Raw genomic sequence first — 26,423 nt, 5'->3', positions numbered from 1 at the left:
GGACCCATCTGCCCGGCCAGGGCTCTTTGTGCCCGTGCCGGGGGCTGCGTCACCTGCCAGAGAGAAAAATCCACCCGTCCCCGGGGAGACGGCGGTGCTTGGGGTGCTGCAGGGCCAGCCCACGCTGGGGGACAGGGACCGGGGATTGGGGATGGGGGACAGGGACTGGGGATGGGGGATGGGGATTGGGGATGCGGGACAGGGACTGGGGATGGGGGACGGGGGACGGGGACTGGGGATTGGGGATGGGGGACAGGGGATGGGGGACAGGGACTGGGGACGGGGACGGGGGACAGGGACCGGGAATTGGGGACAGGAGACAGGGACCGGGGATTGGGGATGGGGGACAGGGACCGGGGATGGGGGATGGGGGACGGGGACGGGGGACGGGGGACAGGGGACGGGGGACAGGGACCGGGAATTGGGGACAGGAGACAGGGACCGGGGATTGGGGATGGGGGACAGGGACTGGGGATGGGGGATGGGGGATGGGGATTGGGGATGCGGGACAGGGACGGGGGACGGGGGACAGGGGATGGGGGACAGGGGACGGGGGACGGGGGACAGGGGACGGGGGACAGGGGATGGGGGACGGGGACAGGGGCCGGGGATGGGGATGGGGGACAGGGGACGGGGGACAGGGGACGGGGGACGGGGGACGGGGGACAGGGGACGGGGGACAGGGGACAAGGCCCGGTGCCAGAGCCGGTGCCGGCTGCCGGCAGGCCTGCCCTTGGGCCTGTCCTGTGCCGTCACTCTTTCCAGTGACATCGCGCGGGAGCTGTGCTGGGGTGCGGGGACATCGGGGCGGGGGACACAGGACATCCTGCAGCCCCCCCCACCCGGGTGGGGGCATTTCCCCCCTGCTCCCACCCAGGGCTTTCCTGGCACGGGTGGGAGCGGCGCGATGGCTCCCGGTGACCTTTGCCGGGGTCGGGGACCGCGGCAGCCGCCGCCGCCAGCCCCCCGGGAGGGAGGAGGCGATGCCGGGGCTGCAGCCGCCTTCCCCGGGCGGGACCCCCCCGCAGCCGGTACCGGGTGGGAGACCCCCACAGCCGGTACCGGGTGGGGAGCCCCCGGGGAGCCCATTCTGGGCGGGGAGCCCCCCGCAGCCGGTACCAGGCAGGAGCCCCCCGCAGCCGGTACCGGGTGGGGAGCCCCCGGGGAGCCCATTCTGGGCGGGGAGCCCCCCGCAGCCGGTACCGGGCAGGAGCCCCCAGCAGCCGGTACCAGGCGGGAGCCCCCCGCAGCCGGCACCGGGGGTCCCGGGGGTCCCGGGCGGGCAGGAGCCGTGGGAGGCCGGGGATTTTCTCTCCCTCCCGTCCCGCCCCGGCAGCTCCGGCCTCCCGGCGGGGCACGGCGGGGGCTGCACGGAGGAGCGGGGGGCCCATCCCAGGGGTCCCATCCCAAAGGGTCCATCGCGGGGGGCCCATCCCGGGGGTCTCATCCTCGGGGGGGTCCGACCCTCGGGGGTCCCATCCCAGGGGTCCCATCCGGGGGGTCCCATCCTCGGGGGGGTCCGACCCTCGGAGGTCCCATCCCGGGGGTCCCATCCCGGGGGGGTCCGATCCTCGGGGGGGGGGCCATCCCGGGGGTCCCATCCGGGGGGTCCCATCCGGGGGGGTCCCATCCTCGGGGGGGGTCCGACCCTCGGGGGTCCCATCCGGGGGGTCCCATCCCGGGGGTCTCATCCTCGGGGGGGTCCGACCCTCGGGGGTCCCATCCGGGGGGTCCCATCCGGGGGGTCCCATCCCGGGGGTCTCATCCTCGGGGGGGTCCGACCCTCGGGGGGTCCCATCCGGGGGGTCCCATCCCGGGGTCTCATCCTCGGGGGGGTCCGACCCTCGGGGGTCCCATCCGGGGGGTCCCATCCGGGGGGTCCCATCCCGGGGGTCTCATCCTCGGGGGGGTCCGACCCTCGGGGGTCCCATCCGGGGGGTCCCATGCCGGGGGTCTCATCCTCGGGGGGGTCCGACCCTCGGGGGTCCCATCCCAGGGGTCCCATCCGGGGGGTCCCATCCCGGGGGTCTCATCCTCGGGGGGGTCCGACCCTCGGGGGTCCCATCCGGGGGGTCCCATCCCGGGGTCTCATCCTCGGGGGGGTCCGACCCTCGGGGGTCCCATCCCGGACGGGTCCTAACCGGGGGGTCCCATGCCATGGGGGGGTCCGATCCTCGGGGGGGGTCCCCTCCCGGGGGTCGCGGGGGGGGGGGTGGGTGCCATCCCGGGGGGTCCCATGGGACAGCGCAGAGTGCTGGGCAGGGCACGTGTGTGGGGGGGGTGGGGGTGTTCGTGCGCGCGCACCCGCCCGCGCTCGTGCCCCTCCGCGCGTGGGCGGGGCGGGGGGGGGGGATGGAAGTTGCGGTTGCGGCGCCCGGGCGCGGGCCGGCGCGCGTGCTCCCGCCGCCCGCCGTGCACGCGCAGGTGTGTCCCCGCCTCCCCCCCCCCCCCCGCGCGCGCGGACACGCACGCGCGCGGCCCCCTCCCTCCCCTCAGGTGCCCGCGGGGGGCGGACGGGGGGGGGTGGGGGGGTGCGGCCCCTTTAAGGGGAGTGCCCGGAAGGGCGCGCGCCCCGCCCGGCCCCGCCCCCGCCCCGCAGCGCACCGGTACCGGTGGGGCGCGGTCGGCGGCGGCGGCGGCTCCGGGGGCGGCCGGTGCGGGACGTGGGGGGGCACGGGACATGGCGGGGCTCCCCGCGCTGCTGCTGCTCCCCGCGCTGCTCGGCGCCGCCGCCGCCTTCAACCTGGACCTCACCTTCCCGGTGCTGAAGGCGGGCGCGACCCCCCGCTCCTTCTTCGGCTTCTCGGTGGCCCTGCACCGGCAGACCGAGCGGCAGGAGCGCTGCCTGTGAGTGCGGGGCGGCCCGCGGGGGTCCCGGGGCTCGCGGCGTGGGCTGGGGCAGCGGGGGGGGCTCCCCACGCGGGGGGGGGTACCCCCGGGGCAGGGAAGGGGTCCCGGGGCTGCGCTGGCTGCTGGGGGAGGAGCTGGCGGGGCTTTGGGTGCAGGGAGAGGGGGCGTCCCGGGGGTCTGGGTGCTGGGGTGGGCGTGGGGGGGTGCTGGGGGGGGTCTCTCGTGGGAGGGAGCGGCCCCAGAGCAGGGTAAGGGGGGGCGGGGGGGCTATCAAATGGCTCCCCGGGCGCTTCTCCCCGGCTCGTGGCGCGGCTTTGCACCCCTTTATCGGGCGGGGTCCCATCCTGACCCCGCGGTTCCCCCCCCCACCCTCATTCCCCGGGTGCTGAGCACCCGCTGCGGGGCCCCCCCAGCACGGGACCCCGGGGACACGGGGCGGCTGGACACGGGGGCGCGCCGTGGCGGCACCGGTGGGCACGGAGCCTGGCAGGGGGCCATCCCCAGCCGCCTGGGCCTGCTCGGCGCTGCCGGCGCCCACCCTCGCCGGGGCGGTTGCGAAGCCCCTCGCGTCCCCCCTTCAGCCCCGGCTGCTGCCGAGGCTCCGTCCCCTCCAGCAGCCCCGCTCCTGCCAGCGGAGCCCCGGGGAACCTGTTGAACTGCGATTCCTGCCGCCGAGCAAAGCCCCGACAAAAGCCCTTTTCAGCCGGTGCATTCCCCGTGCCATCCCACCGCTGTCACTCGCCACGTTCCCTGCTGTCCCCCCGCCACCGCAGGCGGCATCCCCGGCTCCAGTCCCTCCGCGCCGGAGGTGCGAGTTGCGTGTGCGTGCTGGGGAGAAGGCGCAGGGCTTGGGTTGGGTTTCTCTTGCTTGGGGGCACAGGTTTTTGCTGGCTCACCCTCCCGTGGAACTCCCGGCGGCGGGGCGGGGCGTGGGGGGGCTTTCGGAGACCCGGAGCGCTCCCTCTTTTCCGCCGTGCCCGTGGCAGAGGGACCGGTGGCAGCTGCCTGACGGAGGCATCTGCTGCTCTGCATTCCAGAGATGCATTTTGGCCGCTCACCCCGCCGTGGGACGTCTTGTTGTTGCTTCAGCCCAGGAGGGAGTGAAGCCGTGCCCTGCGGAGCAGCTGCGGGGGGTGCGGGAGCTGGCCCAGCACCCCGGGGACCCCCATTCCCTGCGGGGACTCGCTGGCTCCCATACGTGACCGGGTTCCCCCAGCTCCGGTGGCATCCGGGCAGCTGGCGGGGGGGTATTGAAGTCAGGGTCCCGGCTCGCACTGGGGCAGACCGGCTCCTCCGTCTTCCCGAGACGTTGGCAGAGGCTGTTGGGGGGTTTTGGGGGGCTCTTGGCCCCTGCAGGGGCTTGCAATTCCCCCGCCGCGGGCCACGTGGCCTGTGCGTGTCTGAGCGTGATGCTGGCAAGGCGCAGAGGCTCCGCATTCTGTGGGGGAAAGGCTTTGGAGCGCCAAACCCCCGGGGGATTTGCACCCCCTTCCCCGGCAGCCCTCCGCTGCCTGTCCCCGTTGGGGGGGGGACAGGGGACCCTTGTGAGGGGCTGTGGGATGCCGAGCGCTTCCCTGCTTCCCCACGGGGCCTTGCATGTGGGCGGCGGACCTGGAGGGGCTGTGCTCTGCCCGCTCGGCACGGGCAGGAGCATGGCAGAGGAGCCGCAGGGTTTGCTCCGTCCGTGGGGGTGGCCCTTGGCTCCGACGCCCCTGGCTGGGGGTGTTCCAGGCGGATGCGGTGAGGTGGGACCGGTGCAGGCATGCCCCCCGCCCTGGCTCCCCCCATCCCAGGGCTGCCAGGCCTGCACTTCCTCCCTGCAGCTGAGCCGCCGGCCGGGGCGGGGGTGCTGAGCCGGGCTGCAGCACCGTGGGGGTGAACCCGCTCCCCTCCCTCGGCCCCGCGGCTCCTCCTGCCCTTTGCTCTCCGGGCGGGCCCTCGCAGGTGCAGCCCTGCCGCAGCCGGGGTGGGGACAGGAAAGGGACGCTTCCTGCCATCCTTGCCCCCAACGGCGGCGGGGGTTGTCCCCTGCTTTTCTGGGGGCTCGAAGCCTGGCCTCGCCCCGACGTGGCTGAGGCCACCGGAGCGTGTGTGGGGATGGCGGTGGGGGCGAGAGAGACGCTCCGGAGCACCGCTGGCATTCCTGACCTCCTGGCAGGGTTGGGAGAGCCGCTTCTTGGCTGGGCGCTGGCCGGGCTGGCACAGCACAGCCGGCGTGACGCCGGAGCGTTGTCCCCCCCGCCACCACTGGAGCGTCGTCCCCCCGCCGACGTGTTTTTTGTACCCCGGGGCTGTGCCCATGCAAAGGTTTGTTTGCTCTCTCCTCCCTGGGCCAGGTGAAGGCGAGGTGGACGCAGCGGGCGGCCTTATCAGCCTCCCTGAGATTAAGAAACTCCTTTGGCTGTCTGCGCCGGGTCCGGCCGCTCCCCGCGGGCTCAGACGGCGGGGGAGGCGGTTCGGCTCGCGGCCGTGCCAGCGGGACCCGGCGCTGCTGGGGAAACCTGGCCCGTGCAGGTTTGGCGTCCCTGAACGACACGGGGAAACGGGCACGGTGCATCCGTGCCGGGGAGGCGGGGGGCCCTGTGCCTGCAGCCTGGGGGCAGGCGGGAGGCAGCACCTACGCCTGCGACCTCCTGCGTGCCTCAGTTTCCCTCCCATGCCTGGGCGAGCAGGGGTGCTGCCCCGGCCCTCGGGGTCCCTGCTGGTCCCGGCTGGCCGGCGGGGAGAGGGAGAGCGGGGCTGGCAGCAGGGCCGGGTGAATTCCCAGCTTTCCCTCCCCCTCGCCTGGTTTTCTGCTGATTGCCAGAGCCGGCCTGGCTGCGCTCCCCCCCCCCCCGCCTTGGCCGGGGGCCGGCGAAAGCTGCCGGGGTCCGGCGGGGCTGCAGCTCCTTGGCAGGCGGAGAGGGGACGGATGCGTTGCGGCGGGGCCGGCGCCCAGGGGGTCATCCATCCGTCCAGCGATGGATGGATCCCTTGCTGCTTCGAGGAGGCATCTCTCCCCCTCTCCCGCCTCCTTTCCGGTGTGGGCATCAGCAGATTTGGCTGCTCCGGGCTCCCCGGGGCGGGGGTGTCGATGACCGCAGGGCCCCCCCCATTGCGAACACCGCAGCGGCGGAGAGGAGTCAGGGGGCTGGTAGTGGTTTGGGGGTGGCCTGGGGCTCAAACCCTTGAGCAGGGGTGTGCTACGCTGGGGCCACCCCTCGGTTGCCCACCTTTGGGGGTTCGGGGGGTTGTTGGGGGCTGCACCCTGCAACCCAGTCGCGGAGCTGAGCTCTCAGAGCTGGAGCTTGGTCCAGGCCCAGCGTGGGGTAAGGTTTGGGGTGTGAAGCCTCGGGGGGGGTCCCTGTGCCATCGCTGCCTGTGGCGGGGGGTGAGGCGGGATGGGGTGCTGTGCCGGAGCCCCCACCCTCCTGCTTCCCCTCCTGCCTCTTGGCGCTTGTCGCTCCCGGAGCGTTTCGGGAGACGGCTGGGGCGTGCTGCTGCCGTCTGGGGGGAGCACGGCCCCACGCTGCTGAGCCCAGCCCACCGTCTGGGTCGGATCCCCCTTCACCATCCTCACCAGATCCCTCCCACCCCAGGGGCAGCCGCGTTTTGGTGCAGGGTCAGTGCCCCGGTGCGAGACCGTCCCGCAGCCGCCCCTCCGGGCTTGGCCAGCGCCGGCAGGAGCCCCCATGCCGCTGTCCCCGTCCTGTGTCCCATGTCCCGTCCGCCCCCCCGGTTTACCAGGGCGGATTAGGACGGCTCGGCCCCTCGCATTCCTGCCTCCCTCCCTCCCCAGCGCCGCTGTTTGACCCTCCCTGCCTTCGCTCCGCGGCCTGAGCGCGAGGCCTGGGCTGAGCCCCAGCTCCTCGCCCCCCTCCCCGCGACGGGACCGCTGCCACAAACTGCTCCTGGCCTCCCCGAGATGGGACCCCCGCCATCCCGGCTCCTGGTTGTCCTGGGTCTTGAGGTAGCTGGGCCCCGTGTGGCACCTGGGGCCGTGCGCGGTTGGGGGATGCCTGTGCATGTCCCCGCCCCCGCTCTGGTGGGCTCAGAAGCCCCCCGCATCCCGCAACCCCCCCCCCCCCCCAGGAGCAGAGCCTGCGGGTGGGCTGCCGTGACGGGAAGTCTTGGCTGGAGGCAGCGAGACGCCAAAGCCGCTTGGCTTGGGTCGGCTCCCCCCCCCCCGGGAGCTGCGGGGCACAGCCCCGAGGAGCGGTGGTGGTTGGGAACGGTTTTGTTTGGAGCCGGGGTCCGGCCGAGCCAGGACCACCCGGGAAGGCTGGGCGCAGGTCCCGGCCGTGGCAGCCTCCAGCAAGGGGCCGTAGGCGCGTCCGTGCCCCCGGGAGCCGTGCCCGGGGGGGGGGCAGCACCCGAGGGCTGCGGGTCCTGCTGGGGCCCGGGGTGGGGGGGCAGGACCCCCACGGCTGGGGCAGGACCCCCCCAGCTTCTCCCTCCAGCCCCGGGTCGGAGCGGGGCTGCCCTGAGCCGCTGCCCCTCCGGGTAAGTGGGGACAGCGGTGCCCCTTGTCCCCCCAAGTCGCTCAGGTGTCGGAGTGGGGGGGGCAGGAATTAGGGGGGCAAATTCCTTTGTGCCAGGCCGGAAAAACTCAGGAGGCGGCGTCCTCCCCTCTCCATGCCCTCGCCTTCATGCCCGGCGGGTCGCGCTTTGCCGGGGGAATGTGGATGCCGCTGGCACCCCCAGCCCAGCACTCCCGGGGGAGGCGGACCCCCTCTTGCACCCCTCTGGGGGCTGTTCTGGGGCTGGGCGACGCCGTCCCCCCACCTGCAGCGGCGGCTGACTCAACCGCAGCGATGCCGCCGGCGGTGCCCGTCACCGGGTGGGTGTGGGACAGGGGGGCCCGGCGTGCCGGGACGGGGGCTGCCTGGGGCCCCGCATTCCTCCTGCGCCTGGGCTTTGAGTCAGCCGCCCCGGCGCTGCCCGGACGCGCCCGCGCTCCCGGCCTCGCATTGCGCAGCCCTGCCCGGCGCGGCCTCCCGGGCGCTCCCTTCCCGGTGGCGGCGGGATGGGGACAGCCAGCCTTGGCCCTGTCCTCGCCGGTGGCCGGGCCGGCCGCGCCGAGGACTGGGCCAGCTCGTTACCCCAGTGCCCTGCCATAAGGTTTTGGGGGCTGCGGCAGCTACCTGGGTGCCTCGGGGCCCCCCCAGCCTGCCTCCGTCCTGCCTGCGAGGGGGGACGCGCTTCCTCTGCTGGCACGCTGCGGCCGTGCCTCCTCCACGCCATTGTCCTTGCTATCCCGAAGGACTTCCCGGCGGAAAGGCTGGACTTTCCGGAGCCCCCTGGGCACACCGGGTCCTCCTGCCATCCCCCCGACCTGCGCCAGGGCTGCAGATCCTGTGCCCGGCTGCTACCTGGGGGTCCCCAGCCTCTTCCCTGCTGGGGTGACGCTTGTCTTGGGGCGCGGGGGGGGTCAGGTGGGCGCTGGGGTCCCTTTTATTCTCAGCATCACCTTAAAGCCCCCGGGGGATGAGCACACGTGGAGCTGGGCCGCGGGTGCTGCACCCCCAGCCCGGGCACCCCTCCAGGGATGCCGATGTCCTCCCCGCTGCATGGCACCACCGTGACTCAGCCAGGATGGCGCTCCCCCTCTGGGGGTCTGAGTCACCCCCCTGAGTCACCCCCGGAAGGCTGCTGCCTCCCCCGGGACCCCCGGTGCTGCCCGGAGGAGGGGAGGCGAGCCCGGAGCCCTCCTGGGAAGAGGGGTGCACGTGTGCCCATCCCGGAGCTGGTCCCGGCTCACCCTCCCTGCTCCTGGGGAAGGGGTCTCCCGCCTCGCCGGGATGCCCGGTGCTCGCAGCATTCCCTGGCATGGCAGCGGGAGGCGGCGAGGCCGTCTGCCAGACGTGCCGCAGCTGTGCCGCAGCAGCCCCGGCCTTGCCGCCGGCTCAAAGGTTGGCCCGGAAGGGCTGCGGCTGTTTACACAGGCGTGGGGGCCCTGGTGCTGGCGGCGGCCGCGTCATGCCGAGCGGGCTCCCCGCTTCGCCGTCCCTCGCGGCGTGGCCGGCGTGGTGCGCGAGGTTTGCAGGCATCAGCCTGACCCCCTGCTCCTGCACCCCCCCCATGCACCGGGACGGGGGGCTCAGCCATGAGCCCCGGCTGGGATCGGGTCCCGCAAGGGGTGGGGGGCAAGGAGCGTGTCCGTCAGTCTGTCCCCCACCCAGCGCAGGGAGGTCTGTCCCTTTGCTGTCCCATGAGACCCTCCAGCGTGCTTGTGCACCCGCGTGCTGGGGGTGAGAGGCTGGTCGCTGCCAGCCCCGTGCATGCCCATCCAAGGGGAACCCCCCTTCCTGCTCGGCAGATGGGGCTGGGGGCCCACCTCCCCCCAGTATTTGGGGGTGTGGGGCCGGGGGTCCACCTCCCCCTGGTATTTGGGGGTGTCAGGGCGTGACGTGCTCCGGCGAAGCAGCTCCCGTCCCCTCCAAGCGCCTCCGTCGTGCCCCACCGCCCGGTCCCTGGGGCAGCCTGCCTGGCTTTGCACCCCCAAAATGCGGCGGAGGGCATTGGGGCGGGTGGACCCACTGCCCCCCGCCGCCGCTCACCTGTCCCCCCACCTCTGCCCCCCAGGCTGCTGGTGGGGGCCCCCCGCGATGTGCATCCAGCCAACGGCACGCGGACGGGCGCCGTCTACGCCTGCCCCCTCACCGCCTTCACCGGCGACTGCCAGCGGCTAGACATCGAGTTGGAGAGTACGTGAGTGCCCCGGGGCGCCCCAAAACACCCCCCGGCTCGCGGGGGCTCGGCAGGGGGGTCCCGGCTCTCATGCTGTCTCTTCCTCGCCCAGGTGAGCCGGACAAGGCCATCATCGATGACATGTGGCTGGGGGTGACCGTGGCCAGCCAGCGGCAGCCGGCAGGGAGGGTGCTGGTGAGTGCACGTGCGCCCCGAGCCTTTGCACGCCCGCGTGCCGGCGGCGAGCTGCCGCCTTGCACGACTGCACGAGGGCACCGGGGAGCTGCCTGTGCTTTCGCCTGGGCCTTGCACGTGTCCCCGGTGCGGTGGCACCGGGCAGAGGTGCTGCGGGGGCTCCTCCGTCACCTCCCTGTCCCCTGGGGCAGGGAGCTGTGGGGTGGCGGGGTGCTTGCACCCCTCCCCTGGTAGCGTGTACCGGTGCGGAGAGGCTGGAGCTCTCGGGAGCGTCTCGGAGGCTCTCGGGAGCTCTCAGGGGCCGGGGCAGCGTTGTAGCCTATAGATCACAGTAGCCAGGGTAACGCCGTGACGTATGGGCTGCGTTAACGGCAGGGCAGCACCCGCGGATCCCTGACGCCGGGATCGGGGCAGAGGCAGCACGTGGAGTGGGGGGGTGGCCTTGGGAAGGAAGGGGCCGTAGGCCCTCATTTTTGGGGGTGCTGCAGGCGCTGAGGCGGGTGCCGGGCTGTCCCGGCAGGCCTGCGCTCACCGCTACACCAAGGTGCTGTGGTCGGGCAGCGAGGACCAGCGGCGCATGGTGGGCAAGTGCTACGTGCGGGGCAACGACCTGCACCTCAACATCAACGACGAGTGGCAGACCTACCACAACGAGATGTGCAACTCCAACACGGACTCGGACGAGAGCGGCATGTGCCAGATGGGCACCAGCGCCGGCTTCACTGCCAACATCATCTATTTTGGGGCGCCCGGTGCCTACAACTGGCAAGGTGCGTGTGCCTGGAGCGTGTGTGTGCCTGGAGCGTGTGTGCACGTGTTTGCACACTTGTGCATGAGGATGTGCCTGAGCGTGCCACACGTATCATGTGTGTGCACCTCTGCATGTGCTTATCCACACACCCATGCAAACCCTTTGCACGTGGTGAGTGTGTTTGCATCTGCACGTCTGTTTGCATCTGCACGTCTGTTTGCATCTGCACGTCTGTTTGCATGTATATTATATGGGCACGTGTGTCCTCACGCACTGTGGGCGTGCGAGGGGAGCGGGTGCCGAGCCAGGGGTGAGGGGCTGTGCCCCGCTGCGGGGTTAACACCCCACCACCCGCCCCGGTCGCAGGTACCGACTACATGCTGCAGCGGGAGATGTGGGACCTGCACGACTTCTCCTACCCCAACAACAGGAGCGGCAATACCTATATAGGTGGGGGGCAGCAGGGCAGGGGGCTTCCCCCCGGTTCCTTGGGGGGGATTTGGGGTGAGGAGGGGGCTTGGGGGATGTGGATTTAGGGGGGACCTTGGGGGTGGATGTTAAAGGGGTGTGGGGTTTAGGGGGGCTCGGGGACTGCCCCAGGGATGGTGTGAGCGGGGGGGGCCGTGGTGACACCGTCGCATTCAGGAGGCTGGAGGGGGTGATGGGGACGGAACATGGGGTCTGGGGATGTTGGGGGGGTTCCCGTGCTGGCCCCCATCTCACCGGCTGGGTTTGGCGACAGGGTACGCGGTGGAGGTGGGCAGCGCGGTGCTGCAGCAGGACGCGGTGACGGTGGTGACGGGCGCTCCCCGGTACCAGCACAGGGGGGCCGTGTACCTGCTGAGCCGCAGCCCCCAGCAGACGCTGCAGCAGAGCCTCCTGCTCCGCGGGCACCAGGTCGGCTCCTACTTCGGCAGCGCCGTGGCCCTGGCAGACCTCAACAATGACGGGTGAGGGCGGGCGGCCGGGACCCCCCAGCTCCTGGGGGTTGGGGGCAGTGGGGGGTCTCTCCTGGGGCATCCCGCAGCTCGAGGGGGGTCTCTGTGGGCCATAGCATGGGGGCATAGCTCAAGGGGGGGTCTCGATGATTTTTTGGGGGAAGGGTCATGTTTTTATGGATCTGGGGGGGTCCCCAGCACTTCTGGCCTGTCGGCGGGGGGTTACGTGCCAGCCCTGACCGGCCCCTCGCCCCGCAGGTGGCAGGACCTGGTGGTGGGAGCCCCCTACTACTTCGAGCGGAAGCAGGAGGTGGGGGGCGCGGTCTACGTCTACATGAACGAGGTGGGGGGCTTCCAGCCCAAAGCCAGCCTGGTCCTCACCGGCCCCAGCTGCTCCGGCTTCGGCTTTGCTGTGGCCAGCATCGGGGACATCAACCAGGACGGCTTCCAGGGTGAGGCGCTGGGGACCACTGCGGGGGGAGCTGTGGCGGGGGGTGCAGCAGGGCTGCCTGTGGCGGGGGGGGGGGGGGGTCTTCAGGTAGGAGGGGATCCCACTTGAGGGGGGTGTGGTGGGTCTCTGGAGAGGTTTGGGGTGAAGGGAAGGAGATGGGGGGCATTTGGGGAGGGGGCGTTCAAGGAGGAGAGGGGCTGGGTGAGTGTTGGGTGCTGGCGGGGGGATTGAAGAGGGGTTGAGGGGGTGTGGAGGTACTGTGGGGCAGCCCCCACCCCATTCCTGTTGGGCTGACCCTGCTCTTCACCCCACAGATATCGCTGTGGGGGCTCCTTTCAAGAAGCCCGGCAAGGTGTACATCTACCACAGCAGCGCAGGAGGGCTGCTGAGCAAACCCCAGCAGGTAACAGCCCCACGGGGAGCCCCTCACCGGGGCAGCGGGCCTCCGGAGCCCCTCCGAGCATCCCATGCGCCGGGGTGGGATGCAGCGGGTGGATCCCCAGATCCATGGGGCTGGTGAGCAACAGGTGATACCCCCCCCCCAATCCAGGTGATCAGCGGATCGGATCTGGGCCCTGCCAGCATGCATACCTTCGGGTACTCGCTGAGCGGGGGGCTGGACATGGACGGCAACTCCTACCCTGATATCCTGGTGGGCAGCTTGGCGGACAGGGTCGTCCTGCTCAGGTAAGGGAGCTGGCACCCGTGGGCGTCCTGCAGCCCTCCCTGCTACCTCCCAGGGACGGATCCTGCCTCCGCCAGCGCCCCAGGGCAGCGAGGGAGGTGGGCACAGAGCCCAGCACGCAGCCATGTGCCCGGCTCCGGGAGCTGGCGCCAGGCAAGGAGGGGCTGTGCCGCCGCGGGGGGCTCAGCCGACCCCCCGTCTCTGCCCAGAGCTCGGCCCGTGATCAACATCTTGAACAAGACCTTCACGGTGACCCCCAGCAAGGTGGACCCGGCCCAGTGCACGTCCTACTCCTGGTGAGCCCCCCCAGTGCAGCCGGTCCTGCTCGCGGCACGGCGGTGCCGGCGGCTCCGCTCACGGCCCCTTTCCCCCCACCCAGTATCACGGTGACCGTCTGCTTCTCCTACAACCAGAGCGCTGGAGACCCCAAGTACAAGGAGAAGATCAGTGAGTGCCCGGGGGTGCAGGCGTGGGTGCGCGCATGGGAACGTGCGGGAGACGCACACGATGCCCGCCAGCCCTCGTGCGAGGGCGCGCGCGAGCACGCGTCTGGGGAGGACATGCGTGCGTGTCAGCACGTGGGGATGCACACGGGTGTGTGCGGGGGATACGCACGCGCGCACAAGACGTTGCGTTGGAGGCACACGCGTGTGCGACGCCCATGGCACTCGGCTCTCCCCGCAGCCCTGGAGTACATGCTGGAGGCTGACAAGGACCGGCACCCCCCCAGGGTCAGGTTTTTGGGGACGCACTCTGCCACCTACCGCGGCAACTTCTCCATGCCCGAGATGCGCTGTGAATCCAAGGAGCTCCTGCTGCTGGTGAGCGTGTGCGCGCGTGCGCCTGCGCACCTCCGCGTGCGCTGCAAGTTGCTCTGCGTGTGGCACCGGAGCTGGGGGACCGGCTCCGGGGAGAGGGGCGGTGGGGGCCGGAGGGTCTTGGGAGCAGCGTGGGCAGGAAAAGAGGTGGAAATCCAGCCCTCCATCCACCCCTCCATCCTGTGATGAGTTTGTCCGGTCTCGCAGGCAGGGTGTGAGCAGGAGCTGGTACCCCGGACGTAGCAGGGGGCTGCCTGGCTGTGGCTGGAGTGGGGGCCGGGGAGGGAGCCGGGGCTTTGCTGTGATTTCTGCCACCCTGCAGGAGAACATCCGAGACAAGCTGCACCCCATCGTGCTCTCCATGAACTACTCACTGGTGGAGAAGAACAGGACCTTCCAGCTGGGTCCCCACTCCCTCGACGCCTTCCCCGTCCTCAACCAGGACCAGTTGCACAAGAACGAGACCAAGGTGCTGGGGGGGCCATGGAGGTGCCGGGGGGCCATGGAGGTGCCGGGCTGCAAGCGCCCCGGCGAGCCTGGCCTGGGGGGTGGGAGAAGGCTCACGGGGACGTCCCTGTCCCTGCAGATCGAGTTCCAGAAGGAGTGCGGCTCCGACAACAAGTGCTACAGCAATCTCCAGCTCCAGAGCAGCTTCGTCACCGACCAGAACCAGTCCCTGCCCAGGTGACCGCGGGTCCCTCCAGGTCCCCATCCACCTCTGCCTCCCGCTGTGCCACCCTCCTTGGCCACGGGCCACCCCTCAGCCCCTGCCCCGGGCTCCATCCCCCTGGGGTGGGCCACCCGTGAGCTGAGCGGGGACGTTCTCTGCGCAGGCTGAACGGTACCCAGGTGCTGCAGTACAGCCGGGACGTGCGGAAGCTCTACCTGAGCATCAACATCACCAACGTGCCCACCACCCCCTCCAACGGCGAGGACGCCCACGAGGCGCTGCTCATCGTCACGGTGCCGGCCAGCCTGCTGCCCTCCTCCGTCCGCCCGGTAGGCGATGGCGTCCCCCCCCCCGGCTGGAGAAGGCACGAGGAGCAGGGGGGGCTTTGCTGGGACGTTCCTCACCCTCTTCCCCTCCCCAGAGCGGAGCCTGTACCTTTGCGGAGACGGTGCTGTGCGAGCTGGGCAACCCTTTTAAGAGGAACCAGAGGGTAAGCGCTTCTCCCTAGCCACCCCCCAGCCCTGCCGGGGGGCCCAGCAGCTGGGCGGGGGTCCGGCGAGCTGCTCCACGGTCCCTCTGTGCCGCAGGCAGAGCTGATCATCACTTTCGAGGCCATTGAGATCATGCTGGACACGCGGGAGATCTTGGTGTGGCTGGACCTGTCCACGTGAGTGTCCTCGGGTGGGCTGGGAAGGAGGGTGCCTGGAGCGGTGTCGGCTCCTCCTGCTGCTGGCGGCGGAGCGGGATCGTAGCCGGTAGTGTTGCTGGTCCGGGAAGGACGGGAAGGCAGGGGGGAGCTGCTCAACCCGGCAGGGCCGCGGGGTGGGCAGGACGGGGACCCCGTGGCTCCTGCTGGGAGGGTGGGGGCTGTCCCGCGCCGTGGGGTGGGAGACGCTGACCCCGGTGCCTCGGCAGGCAAAGCACCCAGGAGGGGCTGCAGCCCGTGCTGGCCAAGCTGCTGGTGGACTACAGCATCCAGTCCTCGCTGACCACGTGAGTGCAGCAAGGCTGCGCCCCCCAACCCGCTGCGCCCCCCCCCCCCATCCCCCCCACCCCGATTTGGCCGCGTCGGGTGCGGGCACGGCCCCGCCGCGTCCCAGGAATGGGGCAGAGGGATGCCCCAGAGACGCTCCCTGCCCCCTCTGCCCCCCTCGCCATGCCTGTCCCCCCCGTCCCGTCCCCAGAAACTCCTCCCACGTCCAGTCGCACTTCAGCGGGAAGGTGGTGGGCGAGTCGGCCATGCGGAGAGACGAGGACGTGGGCAGCGCCCTGACCTTCAACTTCGAGGTGAGCTGGGGGGCGGCCGGTGCCCGCGGCGGGGTCGGGAGAGCCGGGCTCTATCTGCTCTGCCTTGCAGGTGACCACCAAGGGCGAGTCGCTGGGCACCCTGGGCACCATCCTGCTGGGCTTCGAGTGGCCCTATGAGATCCCCAACGGCAAATGGCTCCTCTACCCCACCGAGATCCTCCTCGTCAACAGTAACGAGACCTGCCAGCCCCCCGGGGGGGTCATTAACCCCCTCAACCTCACCGTGAGTGACCTCGGCCCTGCTGCTCTGCAGGGATGTGTCCCTGCCCCGCTGCGGGGGTCCTGCCGGCCCCGTCAGCCCCGGGTGGGCAGAGCTGCCCGGGCTCTGACGGGGCTCGTTCCCCCCCGCAGCTGCTGGAGGACCCGGCTCCGTCCCGGCAGCGACGGGAGCTGGAGGCCCCCGAGCCGGCCGAGCCCCCCATCACCTGGGCCACCAGCAAGAACACCAAGCCGGAGGTGGTGCTGGTGAGTGGGGGGGCTGCAGGGGGTCCAGCACCGTGTGCCCCCCCGCCGGCACCGTGGCACGCGCTGCTTCCTGGCACTGCCGCGGTGCGCTGCGGGCTCCGCTTTCCCCCCGCCCGACCCCCCCCTTATCTCCCAGAGCTGCTCCGAGGGCACCGCTCGCTGCATCTGGTTCGAGTGCCCCCTCCTCCACACCCAGCGCCCCACCAGCTTCAGGATCCGCGCCCGGGTGTGGAACAGCACCTTCATCGAGGTTGGTGCAGGGGCCAGGGCTGGGCTGCCGCCGTGGGGACGGTGCCGGAACAGGGCACTGAGTTTGCCAGCTCTCAGCTCACGCGCGTCCCTTACCCCCCCGACATCCGTGCCCCCCCCAGGAGTACAGCGGTTTTGACCGGGTGAAGGTGGAAGGCACAGCGACGCTCTTCCTCCGCACCCACGTCCCCCTCTATCAACATGAGGAACCACACGGTGCAGGTGGGCGACGCCGGAGCCTCTTGCCGGGACAGGCCGGGAGGGACTGGGGGCACTGGGAGCTCTTCCCCGACGCGGCTCTTTTCGGCCCTTCCAGTTCTCCGTGAACGTGGACTCGGAGCTGACGGAGGAGCAGCCGACCAAGATCGCGCTGTGGCTGGTGCTGGTGGCAGTGGCGGCCGGGCTGCTGCTGCTGGGGCTGATCATCCTCCTGCTCTGGAAGGTGAGGGGGTGCCCGCATCCCCCTCCCGGGGAGGGGCTGCAGGAGCCGTGCTCAGACCCGACGGGCTTGCGTCGCCGGTGGCTGCCGCCCTCCCTGCCTGGCCGCGGGATGCTCGGGAGCGGCGGGCGGAAGGTGCCGGGCTGCTGAGCGATGAGGAAGAGGAGCAGAGAATGCTGACTTGCCCCCGCCTTGGTGCAAAACGTTTTGGGAGCTGCAAAAAAAACCCCCCAGCCAGCGCAGGGCTGGACGATGGCACCGCCTCGCCCCGTGGCTCCCACCTCCCCCTGCGCTGCAGGGCCTGGGGGGTCTCTGACCCCCTGGGGGGACCATCAAGACCCCCCCAGGGACCCCCAGGCCCCCCAGCTCCCCGAGGACCCCAGGAGGGGTTACGTGGGTCTGCAGGGCCACCCGCCCGCAGCATGCCCGGGGCTGAGGGTGCAATGGGGCAGCTCGCTGCCCCGGTCCCCCCCACCCCACGGGAGTGGCCAGGAGCCCCCCCCGACCCCTCTCGCCTCCTTCCCCGCAGTGCGGTTTCTTCCGGCGGGCCAACACGCGGGCCATGTACGAAGCCAAGGGGCAGAAGGCGGAGATGAGGATCCAGCCCTCGGAAACCAAGCGGCTGACAGACGACTACTAACGGGGGGGCAGCCCCACGGCCCCCCCCCGGGCACCCGCGCCACCCGCTTGGTAATGCCCCGCGGGGCCGGCTGCAGCGGTGTCTTCCTCCTCTTCAGCCTCCTCTCCTCTTCCTCACTGCCTCGCCTCTCGTCTGGGTCCTGTGGGGTCCCTCGTGGGCACAAAGGCTCTGAGGGGTCTCCAGGACTGCTGCTGCCTTTGCCTCTGCTCGTCGCTGGCTCTGGGGTCTCTCTCCTTCGCCCCACGCTGACCCTCTCCAGCCCCGCACTGACCCTCTCCCCTCCCTCTCCCCGCAGTGCGACTTCTTCCAGCGGACCCGCTACTACCGGATCATGCCCAAATACCACGCGGTGAGGATCCGGCAGGAGCAGCGTTACCAGCCCGGCGGCCTCCTGCCCCGCCGGCGCAAGAAACACTGGGTGACCAGGTGGCAGGAGCCGGAGAAGTACTACTGACCCCCCCCCCCCCCCCCCCCCCCGGCCCCCCGAACCCCTGCGAGGGGAGCACCCAGGCCCCTCTTTGACTTTGCACAAGCGCATCTCCCCGTGCCCCGATCCGCCTCCACCCTCGGACACGGCCACATCCTGGCACTGGCTTCTGCGCCCTCCTCGCCCCCCGCCCTGGGCTCACTGGCGTGCAGCCCGGCTCTTGCACGCTCGTGCCTTGCACGCTTGTGGGGACAAGCCCTAAACGTGCCCCCCCGCCCCCCAATCCCCTGACGTGACCGCTGCTGGTCTCACCCAGTGCCTTCCCCCCGCGCAGACACAGACACTCCTCCCGCCGTGTCCCGCACGCGTCCTCGCACGCCCAGACACGTCCTCACACGCCAGGACACGCTTGCCCCCCCCCCCCCCCCATGCACCCCCCTTTCCTCGACACCGGGCGCGGGCCTCGCCTCGGCTCTGGCCAGGGCTGTGGCGGAGAGGGGGCCGAGGGGAGCTCGTTCCTTCCTCCCCTGCCTCCTCCTCCCCAGGGGCCCGATCCTGCATGTTCACACCCCCCTCCCCTGTCTGCATCGGACGCAGCTTTGGCTCGGGGGGGTGCAGAGCCGTGGGGCCGTGTCCCCCCCACCCCCCAGCCTTGTCCCCCCGGGGGTCTGTCCCCCCCCCCCACGGACGCTGCCCCAGGGGTTAAGTTATTCCGTGTCTCTGGCCCGTGGTTCGGTGTGGAGCCCCGGAGCGTGGTCGGTACTGGGGGCTGGGGGGGTCCTGCGCCCCCGGGCCCCCGCTTGCTCCCCCCACCCCGCCCCCCTGGGGCCCAATAAAGCCTCGCTCTGGGATTTGTAAGCTCTGTGTCCCCATGTCACAGCCGCAGGCGTGATGGGGGTGAGCTGGGGGGAAAGGGGGGGTTTGGGGCAGGGCAGGGACATTCCCTGGGCAGGAGGGCGGACCCCGGGTGGGCAGGGGTATGGGGTGGGTAATACCCCAGGTGGGCGGGGGTACGGGGGGGGTAATGCCCAGGTGGGCGGGGGTACGGGGGGTAATAGCCAAGGTGGGGCAGGGGTACGGGGGGCAATGCCCCAGGTGGGCGGGGGTACGGGGGGCAATGCCCCGGTGGGGCAGGGGTATGGGGGGCAATGCCCCAGGTGGGGCGGTGGGTAATACCCCAGGTGGGCGGGGGTACGGGCGGTGACGCCCCAGGAGCACAGGGCTATGGGGGGGTAATGCCGGCGCGGGCTCAGCCCCCCCGGGCAGCGAGGGGTTAAGCGCGGCGGATCCGCTCCGGGCTAGAAGGGGTTACAGCGGGCGGTGTGGCTGGGGGCGTGGCTAGCGGCGAGGGAGGCGTGGCCTCCCCGCCCTCGGGGGCGGTGCTAGCGGGCGGGGCGGGGTTAGCGGTGCGGCGGGAGGGCGGGCGGTGATTGGCGGCGGGGCGGGGTTAGCGGCGGGGCGGGGCCGGCGGGAGGGCGGGCGGTGATTGGCGGCGGGGCGGGGCGGGCGGCGATTGGCGGCGGGGAGGACGGCGATTGGCGGCGCGGCGGGGCGGGGCGGGCGGCGATTGGCGGCGGGGCGGGTTGTTTGTGCGCGGCGCGGCGGGGGCGCGGCGGGCCGCGGGCGCCATGCGGCTGCTGCGGTGCCTGGGCAAGCGGGCGGCGCTGGCCGGCGTCCCCACCTACGTGGAGCACTTCAGCAAGTTCTCGCCGTCGCCGCTCTCCATGAAGCAGTTCCTGGATTTCGGTAAATACCCGCCCCGACACCCCCGGCCGCGGCTGGGTACGCCCGGTACCTCCCTCCCGAAATCCACCCGGCCCGGGGGCGGTGCTGCGGGGAGGGGCCTGCGCGCACTCCGGGGCGTCCACACCCCCGCCGGGAATAAACACGGGGGGGGGGGGGGGGGGGCTGTGGGTGCTCCCGTGGGTGTCTGGGCCTGGGTAGCCGCAGCCCGCCGGTACCCGGGTATTTTGGGGGGAACCCCCCAGGTGCTCCCCGGCCTGGGTAAATACGTCTCCTCGCCACCTACCCCCGCCGGAAAATACCCGCTCCCGGGTAAATAACCGGGGCTGGGGACTGGTCCCCGACACGCACCGGCGGGGGGGTGTCTCCCCCCCATAGCCACCCACAGCGGGGTGCTGCACCCCACGGGCCAGTACCCGCCTGGGGCAGTCCCGTCCCCCCCCCCGGAGCGGCCGGGTGGGTAACTGCCCCCCCACCCCGGGTAAGAACCCCCGTGGGCACCTCCTGTCCCCACCGGGTACGTAACCCGTGGGACCCCCGCCTGGGCCTCCCCTGCACCCCCCGGCCCCCCCCCCGCAGCCGGGGAAATACCGGCCTGGTCCCCAGCACCCCGGGGGTGGGTGACACGGGTACCCCCCAAACAAACACCCCGGGTGATCGCCCCAGGGAGGTGGAGATGCCCCCACCCATCGCTGTCACCCGTCCCGGCCCCCTCCTGTCCCCCCCCGGGGGGTTTAATTCACCCGCGTCCCCCCCGCACTGTCCTGGGCCGAGGCTGGCGGCTGCGCCCTGGGGGTCCCCAGCGCTGGGACCCCCCCTCGAGTCCTCCTCACGTTTCGGCTCTGTCCTGGGGACGCTTCAGTGCGTCCCCGTGGCAGGGGTTCTCCGCACCCCGGGCTGAGGGTCTGGTTTGGGCGTCCCCGGCCCTGACAGCGGCCCGGGTCCTCGTCCCCTCAAATCACCCTCGGGGGGCTGCCAGCCCCGCTCTGGGCCGTACCGGGCTGCGCTGGGACCCATCCTGCCCTCGAGCGGGCTCAGCCGTGCCCCCCAGGGCCTCCTCCAGCCGAGGGCAGGGACCTGCTCCTGCCCTCCCAGGACCCCCCGGCCCCCGCCAGCGGAGCAGCAGGGGCGAAGCCGGCCCTGGGGCTGGGGGCATCGAGCCGGGGGTCACCCCTATGTGTGTCCCCCCCGGCCAGGCTCTAGCAATGCCTGCGAGAAGACCTCCTTCGCCTTCCTGCGGCAGGAGCTGCCCGTCCGCCTCTCCAACATCATGAAGGAGATCAACCTGCTGCCGGACCGCGTCCTGCGCACCCCCTCCGTCCAGCTGGTGCAGAGCTGGTGAGGTGGGGGATCCCGGGGCGGGGGGTCCCAGGGTGGGGGGGGCACTGCCGCCAGCGCTCCTGCAGCCCCCGGGACCGCCCGGTCCCACGCGCCGTTGGGTGCGGAGCTGCCACCGCCGTCACCTGTGTGGGTCCTGCTGCCACCGCGGGTCCCGCTGCCACGGGTCCCACCGCCGTCACCCAGAGGGGTCCCACCACCGTCGCCCACCCGGGTGCCACCACGGGTCCCACCACGACTCCTGCCACCACCGCCGCCTGGGGGGTCCCACCACCGCCTGTCTTTCCCAGCCAGACAGGGGGGACAGGGATGGGGATGGGGGGGCTGGCAGGGCAGCACCCAGCTGGTGCCACACCGTGCCCTGAGGTGGCAGGGGCTGGGGGCCCTGAAGTGTCCCCAGACCTCGGGGGGGTCACCAGTGCCACCCCCCATGTCCTGCCCCAGCCTCCTGCCCCAAAAGGGCCAAGCCAGCCCTGATGACCGAGGGGTCCGTGTCCTTGCGGGGGGTGTTCTGGGTGTCCCTTTAAGCGCCATGTCCCCGTGCCAGCTCGGGCAGCGTGAGCCTTCTCCCGGTGCCGCCACGTGATGCCTTGTTTGTGTAGTGTCCTCAGCCCCTGCCAGCCCTGCCTGGCCCTGCCAGCGCAGGCAGGGAGCAGGATTCGGCCGTGTCACACCCCCGCAGCCCTCCTGCGGGGACCCTGGATTGCAGTGACCCTTGTGCCCCCCGCCCCGTCGGGGGGGCTGCGTCCCCACGTGTCCCCAAGGGCCACCGTGCTGGGAGCAGAGCAGGACAAGCTTGGGCCCCTAGCCGAGCACCGGGTGGCTTTGTGGGGCAGAAGCTTTTTGGGAGGGGGTCCTGGGGGAGGGGGTGCTGAGCCCCGCTCCCTACGTGGGGCAGTGCCCCACGGGGCACCCTGTGCCCCCCAGGCTTGGGGTCCCCTGGGTGCCCTTTCTCTTTGGGGGGCTCTGGGTGGGGGGTAACCGGCTCCTTCCCCAGGTACGTCCAGAGCCTGCTGGACATCATGGAGTTCCTCGACAGGGACCCCGAGGACCAGACCACCCTGGGACAGTAAGTTGGGGGGTGACGGTGTGGCCGTGACGCCCCTCGTCCCCGATCCCAGGGTGTCACCTTCTCCCAGACTCCCACTGGTGGGAGCTGGCGGCACCCTGGCACCCTGCACCGTCCCCAAACTGCGTCCCTAAGCTGCCTCGCACCCCGCTGTGCCCCCGGTGTTCTGGTGCCACCGGACCCTGCTCGAGCCCCTGGATCGGGGCTCTGCTTGGACCCGGTGCCCCCCAGCTCCATCCCGTCCCCCCCCGTCAGGTTCACGGGCGCCCTGGTCACCATCCGCAACCGGCACAACGACGTGGTGCCTACCATGGCGCAGGGGGTCATCGAGTACAAGGAGGCCTACGGGGACGATCCCGTCTCCAACCACAACATCCAGTACTTCCTTGACCGCTTCTACCTGAGCCGCATCTCCATCCGCATGCTCATCAACCAGCACAGTGAGCAGCCCCGGGGGTCCCCCCTGCCCCGGCACCCCCTGCCCCGAGTGTCCCCATCGGCCCCGAGCATCCCGCACCCCCAGGGCATCCCCCCCAGGCAGGTGTCCCCCCTGCCCCGAGTGTCCCCCCTGCCCCGAGTGTCCCCCCTGCCCCAAGTGTCCCCCCCCAGCCCCAGGGACCCTGCCCTGAGCATCCCCGTTCCCCGAGTGTCCCCCCGGCCCCAGGGATCCTGCCCCAAGTGTCCCCCCACCCTGCCCCAAGTGTCCCCCTTCCCCAAGTGTCCCCCCCCAGCCCCAGGGATCCTGCCCCAAGTGTCCCTGTTCCCTGAGTGTCCCCCCCTGCCTCGAGCGTGTCCCCCCAGGTCTCCTGCCCTGAGTGTCCCCCCCAGCCCCTGGGCTCCTGCCCAAAGTGTCCCCCCCCCCCGCCCCAAGTGTCCCCCCCCAGCCCCTGGGCTCCTGCCCAAAGTGTCCCCCCCCTGCCCCAAGTGTCCCCATTCTCTGAGTGTTCCCCCTCAGCCCCCAGGCTCCTGCCCAAAGTGTCCCCGCCTGCCCCAAGTGTCTCCCCCCGGGCTCCTGCCCCGAGCATCCCTATTCCCTGAGTGTCCCCCTCTGCCCCAAGTGTCCCCCCCCAGCCCCTGGGCTCCTGCCCCAAGTGCCCCCATTCCCCAAGTGTCCCCCCTGACCCCAGGGACCCTGCCCCGAGCATCCCCATTCCCTGAGTGTCCCCCCCAGCCCCGAGTGTCCCCCACCAGGGATCCTGCCCCAAGTATCCCCCCCCAGCCCCTGGGCTCCTGCCCCAAGTGCCCCCCACTGCCCGAGTGTCCCCCCCTGCCCCAGGGCTCCCTCCCTGTCCTCAGCTGCCCCCCGCGTGTCCCTGTGCCCCGTGTCCCCACCGTGTCCCCCCCGTGTCCCCTCGCCCCGGGAGCGGCGGTGCGCCCGGCCTTGGGCACAGCCGAGGGTGGGGGGCGGTGGGGGTGGCCCCGGGTGTCTCGGGGGGGGCCGGGGTGGGGTCCCCGCTGCTCACCGTCCCCCCCGCAGCGCTGCTCTTCGACGGCAGCACCAACCCCGCGCACCCCAAGCACATCGGGAGCATCGACCCGCACTGCAGCGTGGCCAACGTGGTGAGAGGTCGGTGGGGACCGGGGGGCTCCTGCCCCGATGGGGGGGACACGAATTGGGGCGGGGGGTCCCCCTGATCTTCCCCCCTACCCCAGGATCTGTGCGTTTGGGAGCCATCCCTGTCATGAGTTTGGGCAGGCCTCAGCCAAGGTGTCCACAGTCCCCTGTGCTTTGGGGTCACCGCAGAGGACCCCAGAAACTTGCTGGATTTGTAGGAATGGAAAATATTGGGGGGGGGAGGGAAGGGGGCCCCAAATCCTCCCCTCACCTTCGTGCTGGGGGTGCTGATCCCTCCGCCTCCCCCGCAGACGCCTACAACATGGCCAAGCTCCTGTGTGACAAGTACTACATGTCCTCGCCCGACCTGGAGATCGAGGAGGTGAACGGTGAGGCCGGGCTGGGGGGGTCCCTGCGGCAGCGGGGGGATTCTCGAGCGGCTCGTTTGGGGCTGGGGAGGGCGACGACGTTGACAGCTACTCCCCTCCCTGCAGCGAGCAACTCCCAGCAGCCCATCAGCATCGTCTACGTCCCCTCGCACCTCTACCACATGCTCTTCGAGCTCTTCAAGGTAACCCCAGCCCTGTCGGGGTGGGAGGGAGGTTGGGGAGGGGTCCCCTAAACTGCAGCCAGCTCCGTGCCCACAGAACGCCATGCGAGCCACCGTGGAGAGCCACGAGAACAGCCCGCGGCTGCCGGCCATCAAGGTGATGGTGGCTCTGGGCCAGGAGGACCTCTCCATCAAGGTGCGCGCGGGACCACCGGCTCCGTCCCCGCCGGGACCCCCCGCCCAGCCCGGGGGACGCTGAATGCTGGCGGGGGGGGTGTTCAGGAGCGGGGTTGTCACCCCCCAAATGCATCTTGCAGATGACTGATCGGGGCATGGGCGTCCCTCTGCGGAAGATCGAGCGTCTCTTCAGCTACCTGTACTCCACCGCTCCCACCCCGCAGCTGGGCACCGGGGGGGCCCCCCTGGTAGGTGCCATGGGGGCCCCCCCAGCCCTCGGGGATGGGGGACAGGGCACGAGTCTGTGGCTGGGGGTGGCCTGGGGACATTTGGGGGTGGCCTGGGGACATTTCAGGGTGGCTAGAGTAGCATGGGGGTGCTTTGGGGGTGGCATGGGGAAGTTTGGGGGTGCCTGGGGTGGTATGGGGAGGTTTGGGCTTGGCATGGGGACTTTTGGAGATATTTGGGGGTGGCTTGGGGACATTTTTGGGAGTGCCTGGTGGGGGTGTGGGGACATTTTGGGGTGCCTGAGGGTGCCATGAGGATGCTTGGAGATGGTACGGGGACATTTTGGGGTGCCTGAGGGTGGCCTGAGGGTGCTTGGAGGTGGCACGGGGACATTTTGGGGTGCCTGAGGATGCTTGGAGGTGGCACGGGGTCATTTTGGGGTGCCTGAGGGTGATGTGAGGGTGCATGGAGGTGGCATGGGGACATTTTGCAGTGCCATGAGGATGCTTGGAGGTGGCACGGGAACATTTTGGGGTGCCTGAGGGTGCCATGAGGATGCTTGGAGATGGTACGGGGACATTTTGGGATGCCTGAGGGTGGCCTGAGGGTGCTTGGAGGTGGCACGGGGACATTTTGGGGTGCCTAGGGGAGGTTTGGGAGTGGCGTGGTGACCGCTGGAGGTGGCGCGTGGACGCTCGTGGGTGCGCGTGGTGCTACCTGGGGAGGCGTGGGGTCCCCTGGGGGTGCTGACCCCAGCACTGGGGACCCCCCACCCCATCTCCCCCCACCCCTAGGCTGGCTTTGGCTACGGCTTGCCCATCTCCCGCCTCTATGCCAAGTACTTCCAGGGGGACCTGCAGCTCTTCTCCATGGAGGGCTTCGGCACCGACGCCGTCATTTACCTAAAGGTGGGTCTTTCACCCCCGGGACGGGGGGTCCATGGCCTCTGGGTGGGGGGTCTCAGGGCCCTCCCCAGCCCCCCGTGTCTCCCGTAGGCCCTGTCCACGGACTCGGTGGAGCGATTGCCGGTCTACAACAAGTCGGCATGGCGGCACTACCAGGCCAGCCAGGAGGCGGGGGACTGGTGCGTCCCCAGCACCGAGCCCAAGAACACCTCCACCTACCGCGTGCCCTAGGGCCCCCCCCGGGGGCTTGCAGCCCCCCCCAGGTTGTCGATCGCCCCTGGGGCCCCCCCGGGTGTTTTATGCCAGTGTGGTGTTTTAGGGTCCCGTTTCTGCCTCTCGCCGCCGCGGCTGTTGGGGCTCACCGGGAAGCGTGTGAAACGTGGGGTGGGGGGGTCCCCCGTGGGGTGGGGGGTCCCAGCACCCCCCCTGCCTTGGTGGCACTTAGGTACGTAGCTGGGGGCAGCGTTGGAGCAGCGTGGAGGAGGTAGAGCCCCTGTTGCCCTCCTCCCCCTTGGCACTCACCCCCAGGGGGTGCACCCCAGGGGTACCCCAGGGGCAGCGGGGGACAGATCCCTTCCCAGTATGACCAGTAGCACTTCCCTGCCTCCCCAGCCCTGACGGGGTGGGGGGGACCAGGCCTGCGCCCACCCCAGCTCCCTGCACCGTCCCTGGTATTGCACTACTGAGTTGTTCCCCCCGGCGTGTGCCCCCCTCGGGGTGGGCTCCCCACACGTGCTCGGGAACCTCCCCTGCCCCCCAACCCTCCCCGCTGTCAGTAAATTGGATGTTGACCGAGCTCCTGGCGTGGCGTTTTGGGGTCCCGGGCACCGCACCCCTCCCTGTGCCTCAGTTTACCCACCCCGGGGTCACCTGGGCTGCTGCGGTGCGGTTGCGGGGCGGCACGTGGGGACACGGGTGGCTCGGGAATGGGGAGCCGGGTCCTGGGGTGGGTGCCCAGACTCTGTCCCCCTGCCTCCGGTTGCCCCCCCAGCCTGGCACAGAGCTCCCCCTGCCCCATCTTGGCCCCCCAGCCCCATCCCCATCCCAGTCAGGCTCACGCTGGTCGCGCTGGTTTGCACTGGCCCTCGATACCCTTTTATTTCCTGGGGTGTCCCCCGGCGCGCCGTATTCGGGGCTGGGGAGGGGTCAGTGTTCGCTCCCCGCGCCCCGCCTGGGGGGGTGTGCGTGCCCGGGGGGGGTCAGTCCATGCACTGTCCTCGGCCGGTGCCGCACCGTGCCGGGGGAGCTGGGGCGAGGGGGTGGCTGTGACCCCCTCGGAGCCGGGGGGGTGGCGGGATGGGGT

General features: G+C 71.3%; 2 protein-coding genes across 3 annotated transcripts; both read left to right on the top strand.

Moving 5' to 3' along the window:
- Positions 1-2,680: 2,680 nt before the first annotated feature.
- On the top strand, positions 2,681-17,582 carry ITGA3 (integrin subunit alpha 3). The gene is given in 26 exon segments (XM_075722951.1): positions 2,681-2,847; positions 9,415-9,536; positions 9,632-9,714; positions 10,235-10,484; positions 10,832-10,915; positions 11,208-11,415; positions 11,662-11,855; positions 12,169-12,257; positions 12,405-12,541; positions 12,749-12,835; positions 12,919-12,986; positions 13,224-13,360; positions 13,680-13,826; positions 13,944-14,041; positions 14,191-14,356; positions 14,449-14,517; positions 14,615-14,694; positions 14,943-15,020; positions 15,212-15,314; positions 15,385-15,558; positions 15,687-15,800; positions 15,937-16,050; positions 16,172-16,237; positions 16,239-16,271; positions 16,366-16,491; positions 17,424-17,582. Coding segments are annotated over 26 exon segments (3,153 nt in total).
- A 1,601-nt stretch (positions 17,583-19,183) lies between these two features.
- PDK2 (pyruvate dehydrogenase kinase 2) lies at positions 19,184-25,351 on the top strand. 2 transcript variants are annotated; one of them, XM_075722630.1, is made up of 11 exons: positions 19,184-19,301; positions 20,495-20,636; positions 21,634-21,705; positions 21,961-22,145; positions 23,183-23,272; positions 23,572-23,649; positions 23,755-23,831; positions 23,908-24,006; positions 24,128-24,235; positions 25,010-25,123; positions 25,211-25,351. In XM_075722630.1, the coding sequence occupies exons 1-11, from the start codon at positions 19,184-19,186 to the stop codon at positions 25,349-25,351; spliced, it is 1,224 nt and encodes a 407-aa protein (XP_075578745.1). The 2 variants fall into 2 exon arrangements, with proteins under 2 accessions (XP_075578745.1, XP_075578746.1); XM_075722631.1 differs by lacking the exons at positions 25,010-25,123; positions 25,211-25,351 and adding an exon at positions 24,709-24,774.
- The last annotated feature ends 1,072 nt before the right edge of the window (positions 25,352-26,423 follow it).

Source organism: Pelecanus crispus, chromosome 18, assembly GCF_030463565.1.
Source record: "Pelecanus crispus isolate bPelCri1 chromosome 18, bPelCri1.pri, whole genome shotgun sequence".
Lineage (NCBI taxonomy): Eukaryota > Metazoa > Chordata > Aves > Pelecaniformes > Pelecanidae > Pelecanus > Pelecanus crispus.
Note: the sequence above shows the minus strand (reverse complement) of the source record. Positions and strands in the feature narration are given on the sequence as shown.

Excerpts from the sequence above, each read along its gene's own strand:
- PDK2 (XM_075722630.1), top strand. The coding sequence starts at position 19,184 with ATGCGGCTGCTGCGGTGCCTGGGCAAGCGGGCGGCGCTGGCCGGCGTC. Across the intron at positions 21,706-21,960 it reads GACCAGACCACCCTGGGACA|GTTCACGGGCGCCCTGGTCA; the intron begins GTAAGTTGGGGG and ends CCCCCCCGTCAG. Across the intron at positions 23,650-23,754 it reads GGAGATCGAGGAGGTGAACG|CGAGCAACTCCCAGCAGCCC; the intron begins GTGAGGCCGGGC and ends CCCTCCCTGCAG.